Source organism: Neolamprologus multifasciatus, chromosome 12 (genome assembly GCF_963576455.1).
Source record: "Neolamprologus multifasciatus chromosome 12, fNeoMul1.2, whole genome shotgun sequence".
Lineage (NCBI taxonomy): Eukaryota > Metazoa > Chordata > Actinopteri > Cichliformes > Cichlidae > Neolamprologus > Neolamprologus multifasciatus.
In genome coordinates, this window is record NC_140450.1 from 14,963,874 (window position 1) to 14,977,615 (window position 13,742).

At 38.8% G+C, this 13,742-nt stretch overlaps 1 protein-coding gene and 1 long non-coding RNA gene across 2 annotated transcripts; both read right to left on the reverse strand.

The window, feature by feature from the left end:
* Positions 1 to 1,712: 1,712 nt before the first annotated feature.
* On the reverse strand, positions 1,713 to 12,803 carry me2 (malic enzyme 2, NAD(+)-dependent, mitochondrial). Its single transcript, XM_085179509.1, has 14 exons — positions 12,662 to 12,803; positions 8,974 to 9,107; positions 8,713 to 8,862; positions 8,049 to 8,124; positions 7,726 to 7,887; positions 7,385 to 7,598; positions 6,746 to 6,843; positions 6,353 to 6,466; positions 6,093 to 6,204; positions 5,730 to 5,872; positions 5,498 to 5,600; positions 5,298 to 5,368; positions 4,463 to 4,561; positions 1,713 to 4,223 (listed from the first exon to the last, which is right to left on the reverse strand). Exons 1-14 carry the CDS (start codon positions 12,773 to 12,775, stop codon positions 4,062 to 4,064), a joined length of 1,752 nt encoding a protein of 583 aa, XP_085035635.1. The 5' UTR covers positions 12,776 to 12,803; the 3' UTR covers positions 1,713 to 4,061.
* Positions 9,304 to 12,659, reverse strand: LOC146506651 (uncharacterized). Its single transcript, XR_014877122.1, has 2 exons — positions 12,553 to 12,659; positions 9,304 to 11,908 (listed from the first exon to the last, which is right to left on the reverse strand). It is a non-coding gene; the product is annotated as an uncharacterized LOC146506651 (long non-coding RNA).
* Positions 12,804 to 13,742: the final 939 nt, after the last annotated feature.

Consider the following 13,742-nt stretch of genomic DNA (forward strand, 5'->3'; position numbering starts at 1 on the left):
TAGTCGTAATTTTAAGATCACATATCAAATACGATGTTATATTCCCTCTGTATCTTATTGGGAAAACTGCGGGGAGAAATTGAACTGGGCAAAAATATGACCTCTTCCACAAAATTTCTTAATTCTTATTAAGTTAAAAAAAAAGTTTCTTTTATCCAACCAAACACTTCCTTCGGAAATATAAAGCTTATGTAGAGATCTCCTACTCTTTCTGTAAGCTTATCCGTGGACATGTATTCATTTTTTTTTTTAAAAATAATTTTTTGAAAAAGTACCCATTCACAGAACTTTAGGAAAGACATTGCTGCTCTGATCTATTAATGTCCAACCTGATTTTCTGCTGTTTGTTTGTTTTTGTTTTAATTTTGGTTGGAATCACAGAGCTCAATGTGAAAGACTCATCTGTTGTATTTTTTATCAGTCTGATTTTGTTTCATGCAAAATTGCTATATCTATAAAAGCAAAACAATGAATGGGAAACCGCTTTTTGACCTCTTTTAAAGGATCTGTCCGGTAAGTGGTGCAGTGTTCAGGGTGGATAACAGTTAGCTCAGTGTCCTCCTTTCCACCACAGCTTCAGAAGTGTCCATTTTGCAGTGAATCACAGAGCCACCCTTCCTGATCACTGTATTTAGTCTATTGTTTACCGTGTTACCAGCTCCAACCCACCTCCAGCAGACCACAGCAGAGTGTGCTGGGCCCACCACGACTGAGTGATAAGAGTATCACCATCATTTCTGCAGCTTACTTCTCACCCCCTTTTGGTATACAGCCTCTGTATTGGTTTTCCAGTTCAGCTTGTTGTCAGTATTGATGCCCATGTACCTGTACTTCTTCAAAACAAAGGACGTCACAGCCTCAGGTCTGATGCTGTCAGGGCCAGCAGCCTTGCTTTGGTTCTCAGGCTGTCTCCTAATCTGGCCAGAAGTCACACTCAAACAGGTGTTTAACCGATGTGGAGGTGTTATCTACAGAATTCACTTGAAGAAAGAAGTGCAAATTAGTGAAGATAGTCAGGGTGTGTGGAGGCCAGAGTGTGTAGTAGAGAAGGCAGTAGAAAGCTGTGAACTAAAGAATCTGTGTAGCTCTTTGCTCTCTCCATAGAGTGCTCACTGGCTGGCTGTCACCTTAAACCCAGAGATCTTCTTTCCACACCACACATCACTTATGTTGTTCGGCTTGAGCTCATCCTCCAGCTTCCTCCTGTCCTAACAGTTCCTCAGCTTTCCCCCTAAGTTGGGCTGCACTCTCCTCAGTTCTCCTGTTTCAGCTTTCTTCTTCTTTTTATTAAGCAGTTAAGATCAGTAGTGATCCAAGTCTTATTGTTCTCAAAGCAGCATGCAGTCCTGGGCTGGTAAGTTGGCATGTTTACAATTTGATGCATTCGGTAACGCAGCCACGAAAACTGTTAGTGTCCTCTTTAAGTGGTCCACAAAATATATTCCAGTTGTTGACTCAAAGCGGACTCATGCATCGTCCTCCTAACAACTGGACACAGCTAGCTGTTTAGACGAACGTACTTTGGTATCAACAGGATTAAATTATAGTGAGAATATAGAGAGAATTCAGTAAGGGTTCAAAAAGGAGGTCACTGTAGTAAACTGCCTGTTAAAATCAGTTTAACAGATGAATCTGTTAAGAAAGAAAAAGAAGAAAAATAAATGGGATAAAAAAAAATAAATAAATAAAAAAAAAATTGAAAGACAAGGGAGCCGATGCAAAAATAGGTTTTATTCTGGAGTTTTCACACCTCAAGTATAATAAAGCATCACAAACATACTGCACTCTGGTAAACAAACATGACTGCACCAAAAATCAGTGTCAGACTGCATGGGAATACTTATGAATACTGAAACCACTAAGAGTCACATGAACTAACCACTCATCGAACAAAACAGCAAAAACTCAAAACTGGACAATTACAGTCAACAACATCTTAACATGTGAGCAACACACCGATGGCATTACAGTGTTTACATATATCATTAAACCACTGAAAAGTTTGCATTAAATCTAACATTTATTAGAGAAAGCACTGTACGCTCAATGCTACACTTACACCATTTCATAACAAAACAATAATGTCAATAATTATAGTGTGGCTATCTGCATGGTTAACATAATGAGGCATGGGAGTGACTATGAAGGGACACTGTAATTTGTGCAGGCACTTCAATGTATGCGGTTGGAAGGTCCTTGAGTTAAAGTTTTACAGTGTAAATCGATGGATGACAATTTAAAGGAAAAAGAAGGCGGCTTTTTGCTGGCATGGTTACAGGGAGCATTCACTGCATATGAACCATGAAGCACTTCTATCCTGATGTAGGTGCCCTCTCCTTGTTAAAATACTCATTTTCTTTCTTTAACCTGTCAACCATCTCCATTTTTACACACATCTCTGAAGACCAATGTGCAATGCTGCCAATGCTCCTGTCATAAAGCAGTTTAAAGTCTTATAAATATGATCAGAGCATAGATTGAATCCTGCATTTTACAAGAAACACTGTGGTATACCTTTAGTTTATTTGCTATTACAATGCAGCAATTTGTCACAGAACTGAGCAAAAACAAAGCGCTAACAGAGAACCTCAGCAGGTTAATGGTCAGCAGTGTGTCCTACTGGTATTAGGACAGTACATCAAACTGACACGTGGATTTGTACCCTGTATAGCCGACTTGCACTTTATCACAAAGATATTTTGCCAGTCTATACAGTGCTTAGGCACCATTACTATTCAGTACGAAGGACTTAATCAACCAGGGCTTTTCAGTCACTATTTTCTAATGCCAATATTATTTTCAAACAGTTCACATCACTTGACTGAGTCACAACAGACTTATTACACAAGGAACACTTGTGTAAAAATACATAACCTGTGTTTTAACCTCGTGGTGGATCATAACACTGACGAAGCTTGGCCTGTGAGTTTGTACAGTCTGCTCAGACGAAACAATAGTAGTAAAACCAACATACCTCAATGCCACACACTACGCATCAGACCAAAAAAGTACATTTAACAACATAAATGAGTATCTAATGATTTTATACTGCAAATATTTTCTTAAGTATTCATATAACACTTAAGCAAAATTGTTCATTTTATGGGATACATTCTTCATAAGACCATTCCTTAAGGAGTGTTGAAGAGAGGCTTTTCAAAACAGTTGAATACAAAACAACATGAATTCAAAGAAATAAATATTAGGTGACACAATTAATCAAACAAATAAAAGGCTGGAGTGGATGTTAAAAGGTTGTCTGCCTACATTTTCTTTTAATATATAACTTTAATGTATTTTCCCGTCAAAAAAAATCTCAATTTTAGTGAATCGGTCTTTGTTTGTCTCTAACAGAAAGGCTCTCCTCTTTAGTCCTCTGCTCTGCAAGATGTCTTATACTGGGTATTAATGAGAAGAGGAAAACTGACCAGAGCCTTATTTAAGGTGGACAAAGGCAATACACAAATACATACTGGATATTACCAAATGTTATGAAATTGAGGTAATTTCTTGCAAGCTTGCAAGAATACTAGAAGACGGAGTACAAGTGAAGAATGGAGTTTGTGCGTGCTAACTGAAGACAGCTATATCAGAAATGTACACAACAAAATGACAGATTAGTCCTTATTAGATTACAGATACAGTGAAACAATAACATCTTAAAAATTAATGGGAAAAAAAAATCATGAAATTTATGCAAATTTAGTGCTGAGTTTTTGATGGAGCAGCATGGAAAATTGATGTAACCACTGCCCATTTCCACCACCAGGTGGCCATCTGGCTTTGTGCAGGTTTCTACATTATGCACATAATGGAGAAGTGTAATTTAAAATGAGAATGGCTGATCTCATTTGAATGCCCTTCTCTTCACTTTCCACTTTGACTGTTCACAGATCCAATAAGACTGGTTTGGTGAAAATGTAGCAGCATGGCTACTGTGGTCTATTTTTAAGCATATGTTTAAAGTAAGGCAATCTTACAAAATCTGTGATTAGGTATAAAGCAGAAAAAAAGGAAGAGAAGGCCATTATGACATGAGCCACAGTGAATGTGCCCTATTTCTAGATGGACTTGGGGCTAAAGTTGACACCTGGCCAATCATAGGTGTCCGGCAGGAAAGATTCATAGTCGGTCTTCCAGACAGTAGCTCGTACAAAGGCGTCCTTGTCCACTGGCTCAGGGTAGTGGAACGCCATGCCTTTAGCATAGAGATACTCCACCACCTTTAGTGGGAAAGAGAAAATTTATCACTGACCAAACGTAAGGGGTGACACAGGAACAACAAGATGACTTTGACCAAAAGGAAAATAGTGTTTGACAGGTTATGTTACAGTTTGTCTGGCTGCAGGGCATGAATTTCTTTTTCAAAAAAATCCACTGAACACAGAGATTATTACTTGCAGACTGTTAATATGTAAACTGGCCTTGACAATAACCAAAATTTAAACTGGAGGAGGCTTACCTTGACAGCCATCTGGACAGAGACCTCCCTGATGTTGGACAGAGGAGGGTAGAGTCTGCCTTCTGCAAGCTCTTTATCTGTCAGCTGCTCTGCAAGTGTCTGAAAGGAACATAAGATTGCTTTTACAATAAAGAAAAATTTCTAGGTCACAAAAAACAGACAAAACTACTACTACTGTTTGTCTACCCACACTAGTCATGTGCTTTTGGCCAGTTGTAATTACAAAATTAATCAAACCCCTTCTAGTACTATTAACACCATGCAAATCACAGTGTTTCTGACACTGAACAGTAACAAAAACACTGGCAACAAAGCACAGTGATCATCTGTTGCACTGATTAGTGTTAATGTATCAAATGCAGCCCAGCAAAGAGAAGCTCTTCATCTGTTATGCCAGTCTAGAAAGAGAGGGAAGAGGAGGCATCGAAGGGTTAAACAGGGCTGAGATGAGCATATAGTGAATATAGAATAGAAGAACAGAATGCCTTTTGTCACTATACAGTTGTACAATGAGATACAGAGCATCTCCTACTCAGTGCAAACATGCTGGGGGGGGGGGGGGTCAGTTCTGCAGCACTATATACATATGAACAGTATTAACAGAGAAAAAATATATAAAATGTACAAATATACAAACCACTGTAAAAAAGTAAATATGTAATAAATAGTGTTATGTATATATGGATGGATATAAGGGTGGTTATGGGCTTTGGGAAGAAACTGTATGAAGATGCATACATGAAAGAGTCAGCAAGACAATACAGGATGGAGTGAGGGAAAAGTTAAAGATGAACATAAAGAACAGGTAGAAAAATATTTAGTAGTGTTTTCAGACCTTGGCAGCCTCTAAGAAAACCGTGTCACTGATGTGTCTCACTCCACTCAGGATCACAGCCAGGCCCACGCCTGAAATGCATGAAGACCAATTACAACATACTGCATTCAAATTTGCATGATGTAATGCAATTCATACCATCTTAAGAGTGCTGCATTTAATGTAAATAATGAATAATCAATTTTTTTTTTCCCTCTCACCTGGAAAAATGTAAGCATTGTTCCCTTGTCCTGGTGTAAGGACGCGACCATCGCTCAGAGTCACTGGACCGAAAGGGCTGCCGCTCGCAAAAAGACATCTTCCCTGTGAGACACAGAAACAAAGCTTGAGAGGTGATGAGGTAGGAAAAACACAATTTAAATGCATAACTTAAGAGTTTGTCAAAAAAGACAAAAAACAGGAAAAAAGTTAAGCCTAGAAAAAAATGTGTACATCTGTCAGAGTGTAGGCCTCCTCTGCTGTGCACTCTGCTTTATTGGTTGGGTTGCTCAGGGCAAAGATGATTGGCCGTTCATTAAGGGTTCCCATGGCCTTGATGACATCATGGGTAAACAGACGTCCAGCTCCTGCCACACCTGGAAAAAAGGAGAGACTGATTTATTATTACTGTTTAAAGAAGGTCTGAAATAAGACTACAACCTTTTTGTAACTGACTGAGTTTATTGTTTATTATTAACAAACAATATTTTAATAAAATAGATATTTGTATAATTCTTTCTGGTTGGCAAGCAGTGCTACAAGGCTACAATTACATGAGTACAAAAATTTAAAAAAAAAAAAATTAAAGGTCCACACCAATGATAGCTGTAGGTTTGATGGCATTGACAGCATCTAGGAAGCTCTGTACATCCCCTGGACTCTCATGGATAAATGCTTCCTGGTTAGAGTCCATTCCCTGCTGTCTGCCCTGGAGTCACATGTGACACATTAGACACAATTACTAATCAACACTTGTTCAGTGAAAATGCCGTTGACTGTTTAGACCGTGGACCAGCCAGGAAAGTAGACAAAATTGTATCATTTTCTTATTATAAATTCCTGTGTCACACACTTACCTTTACAAGTAAGCCATCTTTATCATACATCCAGATTTTCTTCCTGGCCTCAGCTTGGGTCATTCCCGTCTCCATCATGGCCATCACAATCAGATTGGCAATTCCAAGGGCAGCCTACCAAATAATAAATAAAAGAATGAATAAACAATAAAATAAAAACAAAAAATTTTACACAAAGAAAACATGAACGATTATTCTCTAAATGGACAATGGAGCAACTCCTCAGGTTTTTTGTTCTGTTTGTGGTCAGTCGGGAACACTACGCTTCTTCCAATTGTGCCTTTTTTGCCATTTTCAAATACGTGACTTTCATATAGCAAAGTCAAGAGAACAAAAAAACCCAAAAAAAATCTTGAGAAGTTCAATTGATTAAAAGGATGAATATCAGCTTACCTCTCCTGCTCCCAGGAACAGCACCCGGTGTTCAGTGATGGGTTTGCCAACTGCTTTCTGAGCTGCTAACAGACCGGCAAGAGCTACAGACGCAGTGCCTGGAAACATGTAGACAAACAGAAGAGTAAACAATTGAGTCTCTGCCTCAAAGACATCCAAACACTCATGATAACTTGTCTAAAATCAGAAAGATTTTCAAACAAAACAGCTCATGAATGCATCTTATTTCAGCATCACTCACAACAGATGATTTCTGAAATGCTCCACAGTAATTTAATCCAACAATAAAAATTTACATTGAGTTTCAGGTGGACTCTAATAAAGCAGTGATACTTTCAGAAGCAGCTCCAGTAACTTAACAGTTAAGGCCATAAGTCATTTGTATGGATGGGCCTAAACTTGCAAATCTCATAGAACTGTTCTTAGGAAATACTCCGATCTGTAAATACTGCTAAACTTTGAGCCTTTGAATCAGCTGGAAAAATACATAAACACAAAACTGTAAGTTAAGCACTTTGTGTGGTGTAACCTGAATGTGAATTAGGACAACAGGGTCATACAACAAGGTAGACATTATCTGCACATATTTAACTACAGTAGTCTCAAAGTGTTGTGCTGTGTCAGGGGTTATGTGTGAACCTTGGATGTCATCATTGAAGGTGCAGTACTTCTCCCTGTACTTTCTAAGGAAGCGGAACGCGTTGTGGTTCCCAAAGTCTTCAAACTGGATCAGCGTGTCCTGCCCGTATTTGTCCACGACAGCTTCCATGAACTCATCAATGAGATCATCATATGCTTGGGAGCGGTCTCGCTTCTGGTACAGCCCCATGTAAAGCGGATCCTTAAGGAGAGTCTAACGGGAGGACAAGGGCAACCATGAGAAGCCAAAGTAAACACAGTTATTATATTTCTCTTCTCTCACACATGCAATAAACAGAAAGAAAAAAACAAAACAAAAAACCAACACCTAGCCTTCCTACCTCGTTATCCGTCCCAACATCGATCACCACAGGGAGACATTTCTCAGGTCTGATGCCAGCACAGGCAGTGTACAGGCAAAGTTTCCCAACAGGTATTCCCATTCCATAAACACCCAGGTCCCCTAATCCCAAGATACGCTCTCCATCAGTTACTACTACTACCTACACAAAGAAGAGATTGAGGAAGCACATTAGTTGGAAAACTGAAGATTAAAATTTGACATATTTATAAGCAACTGTTATATCTTTATGACATATTTTTAGACTTTTTTCCAATGTAATATCTGAAAAGGTTTTACTATAGTGAGGATTTTGAGACTTACTGCAACATTAGTGTCTGGCCAGTTGTCAAGGATGGAGCGGATATGTCCTCTGTCCAGAATGGAGATAAACAGGCCTCTAGAGAGATAAACAGGATGACAGTTTAACTATTGCAGCAATCGTGATAAAATCATAACTTTAACTAAGCAGAAAAAGAAAATGCATCGTCAGCATAAAACCACTTTTTAACATTAGTAAGGTGACGCAAATTTATGCTATTCCTTATGTGCATAAGATTCAATACGCCTGCCGTCAAAAATAAAACACATAAGAGCTTTTCCTGACTAAAGCAGGTCTCCCTCCACTCGGTAAGGTCTCAAAGGTCTCGCCTGAAAGGAGCCTCTGTCCTAATTTTAGAAGAATCAATAGGATCTTGCATACATAACATTCCTGCTCCTTTAGACTGATGATAAGAGCTGTGTTAGCCATATTTGGATAGACAATCTCAGACATGAACACAGTATTATTTGTCCTTGTTAGGATATAGCCTTCAGAACTGGCTGTCAATATGCTGTGTCAAGACATGTAGCAATCTCTCTTCTCTTCCATATCAAGCTTTTCTGCACACCTCTGGAAGATTTTCTCCCAGCGACAAAAAACCTGGCTGTGTAGGACTGGAGCAACAAAACCTACATTAAAAACTCAAATTATCTGCTAAGGCCTTACTTTGGTCTTCTAAAGATATGTCCATACTGCGTACAGGCAAGCCCTACAGTGGGAGTGTAAACAATCGGCATCAGCTCCTCTATGTCTTCCATCAACACCCTATAGAAAAGCTTCTCATTCCTTTCCTGGATGCCCATCAGGTAGATGTACCTGTATGGAAAAAGAAAAGTTAAGCTGTGTACAGGAAGACAAATGCTCGTTTTTTTTTTATTTAAAAACATGTTTACGCTTTCCAGTACAACAAGAAAAATGCATCCTTACTTCTCCAGGGGATCGTGCAGCTTTTTGAGATTTTTCTGAAAGCGCAGGGCCTGAATTTCCTGAGTCTCCACTTTGGGAGGCAGCAGACCATGTATCCCCAAAATCTGACGCTCCTGAAGGGAAAAGGCCATACCCTGTGGAGGAACACAAAAACATGACATTTTAGTTTCTTCAGCTCTGCCTTTCTTTTCCTGACTGCCACCGTCTCCAAACCACACACAACAGGTCTCGCCACCATCTTTTTCACTCTTACTGCTATCCTTCTGTCACAAATCACCTCTGACACTTGCCTCCACCCTGCCTGCACTCTCATGAATAATATGAGGGGTATTTTTGTGTGGTCAGGGTTGTTTTTATTCTTCAGACTACTTAAAGAAATTGAAAGAAAACTTGTCTGAGAGTTCAGCCTGTATTATAGAATAAAAGGTGGCCTTGTGTTTAAAAGACATGTTTATGTAAATATGCACATGCTTCAATAAATTGCTCCACCTAGTTCCCATTTTTCTAGCAAAATATTAAGAAATAATGGGCTAGTCAAGATTTTTGCACACTACTGTATATTGCGTCTATTATGTCAACCTCTACTTGGGACGCCAAAAGTACTAACGCAACACCTCCTGTAACCGTCTGACATTAAAGTCTGCTGTAGCCATTTCTTAACAGGACCGTTTTTGTGAAATTTACTGGCAAACCATAAAAAACAGGACTCCTCCTGCGACCTGTAATTGGGGGGCAGGGCTTTGTTTATGTCAACCATCCCCCTACTCATGGCTAAGGCATACCACATTTTTGTCCTGTTCTTTATAAAATATAGCAGTTTCTGGACTAACTGTTCATGTACTGTAATGTAGTTTGTTTAGACAGTGCACTGCCTCATTATGGGACCTTTAATTGAGTTTACCTATTCAGGGTTTACAGAAATAAATTCAGGCTGAGGGAATGAAGAAAAACTAAACGAAAGCAATTTTGCAGCAGGACAAAGACGGACGGAGAGTGGGGGTAGTAGTGGAGGAGGAGGAGTAGCCTCAAAGAAACCAATGAAGACCACTGTGGGCTGAAACACCCCAATTTTTAAGGATGGAGGATGGAGAGGATGGGGGAGGTGAGAGGTGGATGCAATCTGTTTGCATGTCCCTGCAGTGTACAAGAGCATGTGTGCATGCATTTATAAGCTCCTATCTGACTGAAATATGGGCGTAACAAAGAGGCCGCCATGCCTGGGGCTGCAGAAGGGGGCTGATTATTTTGTCAGAATGATGAATGCTGGGGCTCCCCTCGAAAAATGCTGAGTCATGCTGATAGAGCATTTCACTTCACACAGCTCTACCAATCAGTTCCTTTCAGCGCAATGCCACATGCTGCAAACACCTTAATCTAGCATTTGTCCTTTTGCATAAAATTGAAAGTAACATTTTTATAAGATTTCAGCAGCTGAGCACTTCCCTATGAAAGACCATCTTGAGCAAGCCCATGATTAGCACTTTAGAAAATGCAATTTCAACACTTCCAAGACAGGAATATACAGGATATAGGTATTAATACATTCTGTACAGTGAACACTTGCCCTGCACAGCTCATACCTACATTTAGGGTGAAGGAATTTGAGATCCTAGCCCTTTTAACAAAGTCATACCAGACTACATTTCAAACACAGTGACCTTTACTGCTACAGTACACTGCTGATGCAAGTCACATCAAGTACTGCTCTTATATTTGTAATCTAGAACTAGCTGGCATGTTCTCGTTTAGAAACTGAGACTTTTAATGCAAGAAGAATTTCAAGTTGACCTTAAAATAAAATTTTTAAAGTTTTATATAATGCTGTTTACTTATTATCTCAGTTATGTATGTGGGTGTCCTTTTCCTGGATGCCTGCAAACTCTCGGACTCCCACTCAGGATTTTTAATGGGTGCCAATTACAGTCATTTTGCCCATGCCGTTAACTTTAGATTACAGCATGCCATATAATGTCTGGCAGTGCTTGGTTGGTATGGTTGCTAGTTGTATTGTGAGGTAGTCAGGGAGGAGGGGAGTACTGACAGACCTGAAAGCAGCTCTATAGGCCTTTTATATCAGTGTTTTTCTATATACAGTCTTCATTGCAAGCCTGCTTTTACAAACCATTATTAAATCAAGTATGGAGCTATGCAGGAGATCAAAAACTGGCTGAAAAAAACAGTTGAAATTCCAGTTTGTGGGACCACTGGTCAGCTGGTCTGTGTCCAGTTTGCATGTAGGTTGGAATTTCTATATTTATCTGGTATGGGCTAAGTTTAGCAAAAGGTCAAATCACCTCAAGCAGCAAAATGTTCATGTTACAAATATCATTTGTAACTCTCAGTAGTTGGCAAACCTCCTGAAAAATCAAACCCTACAAGCCAAATGCTTCACAGCATCATTTCAATTTAGCAAATACACAACACTTTAATTGTCTCACTTGTATGCGCACTGCTAGATACCCTGCTGTGAGCATTTTAAAACCGACAGCGAAACTTCACAAATACCTTAAAGAAAAATTCAGAAAGCAGCCAAATAACAATGTGCTGGAAAGGCATTGACAGACAGGCACCATTCATCATAAATAGTCAATAGCTACAGATATGGGAATACAAATAACTGAAGCATAAACTTGTTTTACAACTTTTGTATTTTGGTTGCAGACTACTAAAAATGGTTATGCCCGTTTATATCAGTCACACTGCAAACAAGCTTAGCTCCCCACTATTCTTTGTCTGAAATATAAACAGATATTGTCATCTGCAGTGGGATAGAGTATGGCATTTAAACCTGTGGAAAATATGCAGGCCTAAAATTTAAAAGCTTACATTATAACCACTGTTATGACATCTTGCAGTAAATTTCTACCCATTTCTGGACACTGTAACCAAACAATAACATTTCAACAATTCATTATAGTTATTTTCTGTCCAGGCACTAGAGGTGGGAATCACCATACATCCCACGATACGATATTATCACAATACTTAACGCACGATACGATATTATTGCAATTTTTTAAAATATTTTGCGATATTCAGATTCTGTACATAAAGGTAAACTTTATCAATATTCATTTTATCTAATAACAAAGTCTCACACTTCTTTCTCTCATTTCAGTCAGTTTTATTGTTGACAAACTGAACGGTTTGTATTAGTCTAGTCCAATTGAATGCAACCATCTGGTACAATTATAGCTATTCTGAACTATGCAATTTATGAAAACTATGCAGCCCCTTCAGCAACTGAAGAATTTGAAAGTAAATTAAAACAAAATATAATTTTACATTAAATAAAAAAGTTTTTAACTTAATTAAAATAAAACATGTCTTAAATTATAATAAGTAAACTGTCATGTTTATTGCTGCCAAAAAAAGTTAAACACATTTGGACAATGAAGGAATGTCAGGATTCTTGCTCAGAAAAAGGAGCTGATCAACATGCTCTGAAGTCAGAGCACAAAAACCTTTTTTGTAACAAAATATTGATTTCTGCTGTCCCTGTATCAATACATTATTAGCAAACAAAATATCACGATACTACACAGAATCGATTTTTTCCCCCACCCCTACCAGGCACACAGAGAAAAATAATCATTCTTCACATAATGACATAATTAACATTGATCAAGACAAAAACGGGCTGTCGTCACCATGTCTTAAAACCCCAACACAAGGTAGGTCCACCTACTTTGTTGGTGCGAGGGCTGAGCATGAGGGGCTTGCCCTTTTCTTTGGTGTGGACCCATCTGCAAATAGAGATGCATGGCCTCAGAGACCAGGTTGTCCTTAATCTGGACAACATGGTAGACAGTCACTGGTGTGGGTCCACTGGTACTTTCTAGAAGATCCACTGGTTTCTGAGGGAGACAAGACAGGGAAAGATGAAAAAATACTGACCATGTGCAAATGATTTGCACAACCTGGCTGTAGAAATGATTATAGCTTTACTGACAAAAGTATTGATGTGCAGCACAGTGATTACATCACCATGGTGACACATTTCAGATTTTAAGTTGTTAAGTCTGGCTACATGGTGAATTACCATTTGGGCTTTTTGGCAGGTTAGAGTCAAAGACTTAATATTAATTATTCTTGTTTCTGACAGTCAAACCGTGCAGTGCACTGTTACCAAAGCCTTTTAATATGACAGTATCAGATTATCACATCTTAATACGATATAAAGCTAACCGCAGTCAGTGCTGTCATCTTACAGACACACACACCTATTCACAGTAGCCAATGAATCCTCTTTGTGTGCATGGACAGCACTTGAGGATTACAAATGCTGGAAGCAGTGGCCAACATTAATCTGGATGTGGCCTGAAGTGATTTAGTGTGCGCTCTAAGAAACAAAGCTTTGACAGATTGTCATAATCCCTTTCGTGATGAGCTCTGCATGAAGACACAGAACAAGATAAATCGCTATGGCATCATCCAGCAATGGACCGATGGGAAAGACAGGCAAACAACAGGGATCACATGACAGAAAGCAAGACTCCAACTAATAACTGCAGAAATGAGCTGGCATGTGGACTGCAAACAAGAAGGAATGCAAAGATTTTCACTACTTTTAGACTAAAGCAGACAAAAACAAAACAAAACAGTAAAGAACTTGGAAAGAAAGTGATTGACTTCTTTAAATTTTGTGAAGATGTTAAAAGAGATATAAACCACATCTTACAAATTTTTTGTATCTAGCAAAATTCCTGTTAGCCTTCCTTAATGTCACAGGAAATGCAATTTGACAACATTGCAGTTTCTATATCAGT